The sequence below is a fragment of the Octopus bimaculoides genome, chromosome 5 (assembly GCF_001194135.2).
Source record: "Octopus bimaculoides isolate UCB-OBI-ISO-001 chromosome 5, ASM119413v2, whole genome shotgun sequence".
Taxonomy (NCBI): domain Eukaryota; kingdom Metazoa; phylum Mollusca; class Cephalopoda; order Octopoda; family Octopodidae; genus Octopus; species Octopus bimaculoides.
The window spans coordinates 50,041,688-50,044,642 of record NC_068985.1 but is presented as its reverse complement, the minus strand read 5'-3'; the positions used below and the strand labels follow the sequence as shown (position 1 = coordinate 50,044,642).

General features: G+C 36.3%; 1 protein-coding gene across 1 annotated transcript in view; it reads right to left on the bottom strand.

Annotated features, from left to right (window-relative positions):
- LOC106870973 (sodium/iodide cotransporter-like) overlaps positions 1-2,955 on the bottom strand; it is a 12,945-nt gene that overhangs the window by 811 nt on the left and 9,179 nt on the right. Inside the window, exon 3 of the mRNA XM_014917219.2 lies at positions 727-867. Within this exon, the coding sequence (XP_014772705.2) occupies positions 727-867 (141 nt within the window). The remainder of the gene's footprint in view (positions 1-726; positions 868-2,955) is intronic.

Sequence of the window (2,955 nt, the reverse complement as noted above, 5' to 3'; positions counted from 1 at the left end):
ATATATGTAATACTTACACTCCTACATAAACTCATGTATACACACGTATACATGCACACATACACACACACTCACACACACAACGAGTTTATGTCGACCAAATTTCCCCTAGAGGATATAGGTCAACTCGAGCGTGTATGCATGTAGTATACATAATCGTATTGACCCATAAGGAATAAAAAACAAAATCTACTTCGGGGCGATTTGGTTTCAGAGAGTAGAAAGTTGGATTGATTAACATAAGACATTCTCTCTGCCACTCTAACATCTCGACCAATTTGTCATCTTAACGAGAACTGCAGGAAAGTATTTTCCCGATTTCATTACCAATCAATTTAAGTATTGGTATGATATTAGCTACTATACCCATTTTTTAGAATATTAAGGAGTAGTTTAATTGTTTTGAGATTTTCTTCATATTCATAATTTTTTTTCCAAATGTGTTTACAGAGTTTGGCATATATCGTTTTGGCTTTCTTTCTACCACTGTGCAGTACGACAAATTAAAGAATAAATAACAACTGCGTTTTTAGAGTTTTACAGTAATAACGGAAGAACTGGTCTGAAAATCTTATCTCCCTTTAGCACAGACGATAAGGTCACCTTCTTTTCTCTTGCTTTCATAGCTACGAACAATGAGACATAAAGACATTCAGGAAACATAAACACTGAAATATAAACAGATGCTGAAATGTTTTGAAGGTAGCATTGCCTGGGGATACTTACAATTGAGCTTTTCTCAAGGTTGGCAAAGCGAAAGTTCGCTGAGCCTGCGCTTGGTTAGTTCCATATATACTTGCCCACATAGTACTTCCACCTATCACAAATGCCCAGATTGTATGGCGTTCACGCGGATCCACACTAAACCTATGAGAGCAATAAAAGTAGAATACAGGCTTTAGGTTTGGTGAAACAAAGTACATATAAGATTACTCATATCCAAATAATACCTGCAAAAAAAAAAAACATTTCTATATTGCAAAATAGCTATTTAAAAAATCAAATTTATCAGAATAAAAGTATCATTTGGAATAATACTCAGAAATGCTTGAAATTAAATTTAGTTTTCCTGAATTTAATGGTATACTTATGGATGTTGTAGTTGTGTGATGAAAACTTACGACTTATTTTGCTGGGTATGAGGGAAAGTGTCAGACGCCCACGTGTGTGTGTGTGTGTGTGTGTGTGTGTGTGTGTGTGTGTGTGTGTGTGTGTGTGTGTGTGTGTGTGTGTGTGTGTGTGCGCGTGTGTGCGTGTGTTTAACTGCACATTTTCTGGACTTTCAAGTGATATTCAGAAGGTGATCATTCAATTGTATAGCTGCTACAAATGAAGGTGAAATCAAGGCAATGATTGATAAAACAGCATCTGTTGCTGTCATGTTCGATAAGACTATGGACCTTCGAATGAAATCTCGATAGTCATACGTTTTGTGATTTGTTGATTTGTTGATGAGAAAGAAAAATCTCGGGAAAAGTTTTTGGGACACGTCGATGTAAGTAAGGACAGAAAAGCTACATGGCAAATAGAAGTTCGAAAATTTGCTAATGAATTCAAACGTGATATTGCATAAATTTATGATGGAGCAAGCGTGATGGCTGGGCATTTGAACGGAGTGCAAGCAAGAATTAAGGAGATTTTTTGGTGCGAACGTCATATTTGTTCATTGTTATGCGCGTTCAATTAATTTGTAACTCTCTCAATCAGCATCGAGTATTCGTGATGGTCGAATTTTATTCCAAACTTTAAAAGGTATTTCAATTTTTATGTCAAAGTCGACGGCTTGAATAACCCTACTGGATGAAATCGTTCGAAGATGATTTTCAAAATTACATGAGACACGTTGGAATTATTCATCTCGATAAGTTTCCATTTTGTTCAACAAAATTATTGTTTCCTGGGATACTTTCAACCATGTTAGAAAATCTAGAGGATAGAAGTACTTCAGCCTTAGCACAGGCCTGGGATTCATTGCAATCCTAGATTTTCGGTTTAAACTATTCAAAAATTTTTGAAACCATATTGAGTGGCACAGAGACTGTTTTCGATTCTTCAGAAAGGTTCACTTGATATTTCGGGGTGTATCCGTGAGGTTGAGTATTTCAAAAAACAATTCGTTGATATTGTCGTGGTAGGTGTAATTGTTGTATTAATCGTGGTGTGGGTTAGGTTGGCAGTGTATATTACAAACAGGAGCAAAACTCTTGAATGTTTAACATCAGATTAATTTAAGGGAAGGCATACATAAATTATCAAATCCTCGTTGATAGAGAGACTATGCCATAGGGATCGACTTAACTGTGATTGCTTGACCATTAGTTATCTTCAAGATGCGAGACTGCTGAATTGAAGCTTTGTCCTTGTTTTCCTTGGCGAAAGCCGAGTTGAGTTCTCTTCGAATGCCATGAGAGCTCTTGTTGATTTCTAGCACTAAACTGAAGAAAAGGGTGCGAATCTCAAGGACACTTGACAGGATGTTCCAACTTGGTATAGTCCTGCAAACCGATTGGCCAAAAAAAGAGTGTTCGCATTAAGATCGCATGACCAACTGTGACTCACTCACGATAGAGAAATTATAATCTGGTGAAAAGTGTTCAAATCCTAGGGCTCACTACAATATCAAGAACAAGTTTGAAGAATTTTATTGCCTGGTTCTGGATGGTGCCACTGAATCACCAGAGAAGCGTGGTTAACATCAAAAATCAGAAGCTATTTTAAGAACTTTACTTAACATTTTGCTTACGTTGAGCAAAAATTTGAGTTTAGATTTGTTGAATTGTTGAATCCGAAGCTTTTGCACGCTTATGGAAAATATTTTCGATGGAAGAACTTTCGTTTTTGGATGTCTATAAAAACTTATTGGATTTAGATGGATGGAAATGCTAACTGAAATCAGTCTATACAGCAGATATTGCAGAGTAAGTGTCGAACATCCAAGAAGTCTTAGACATAATA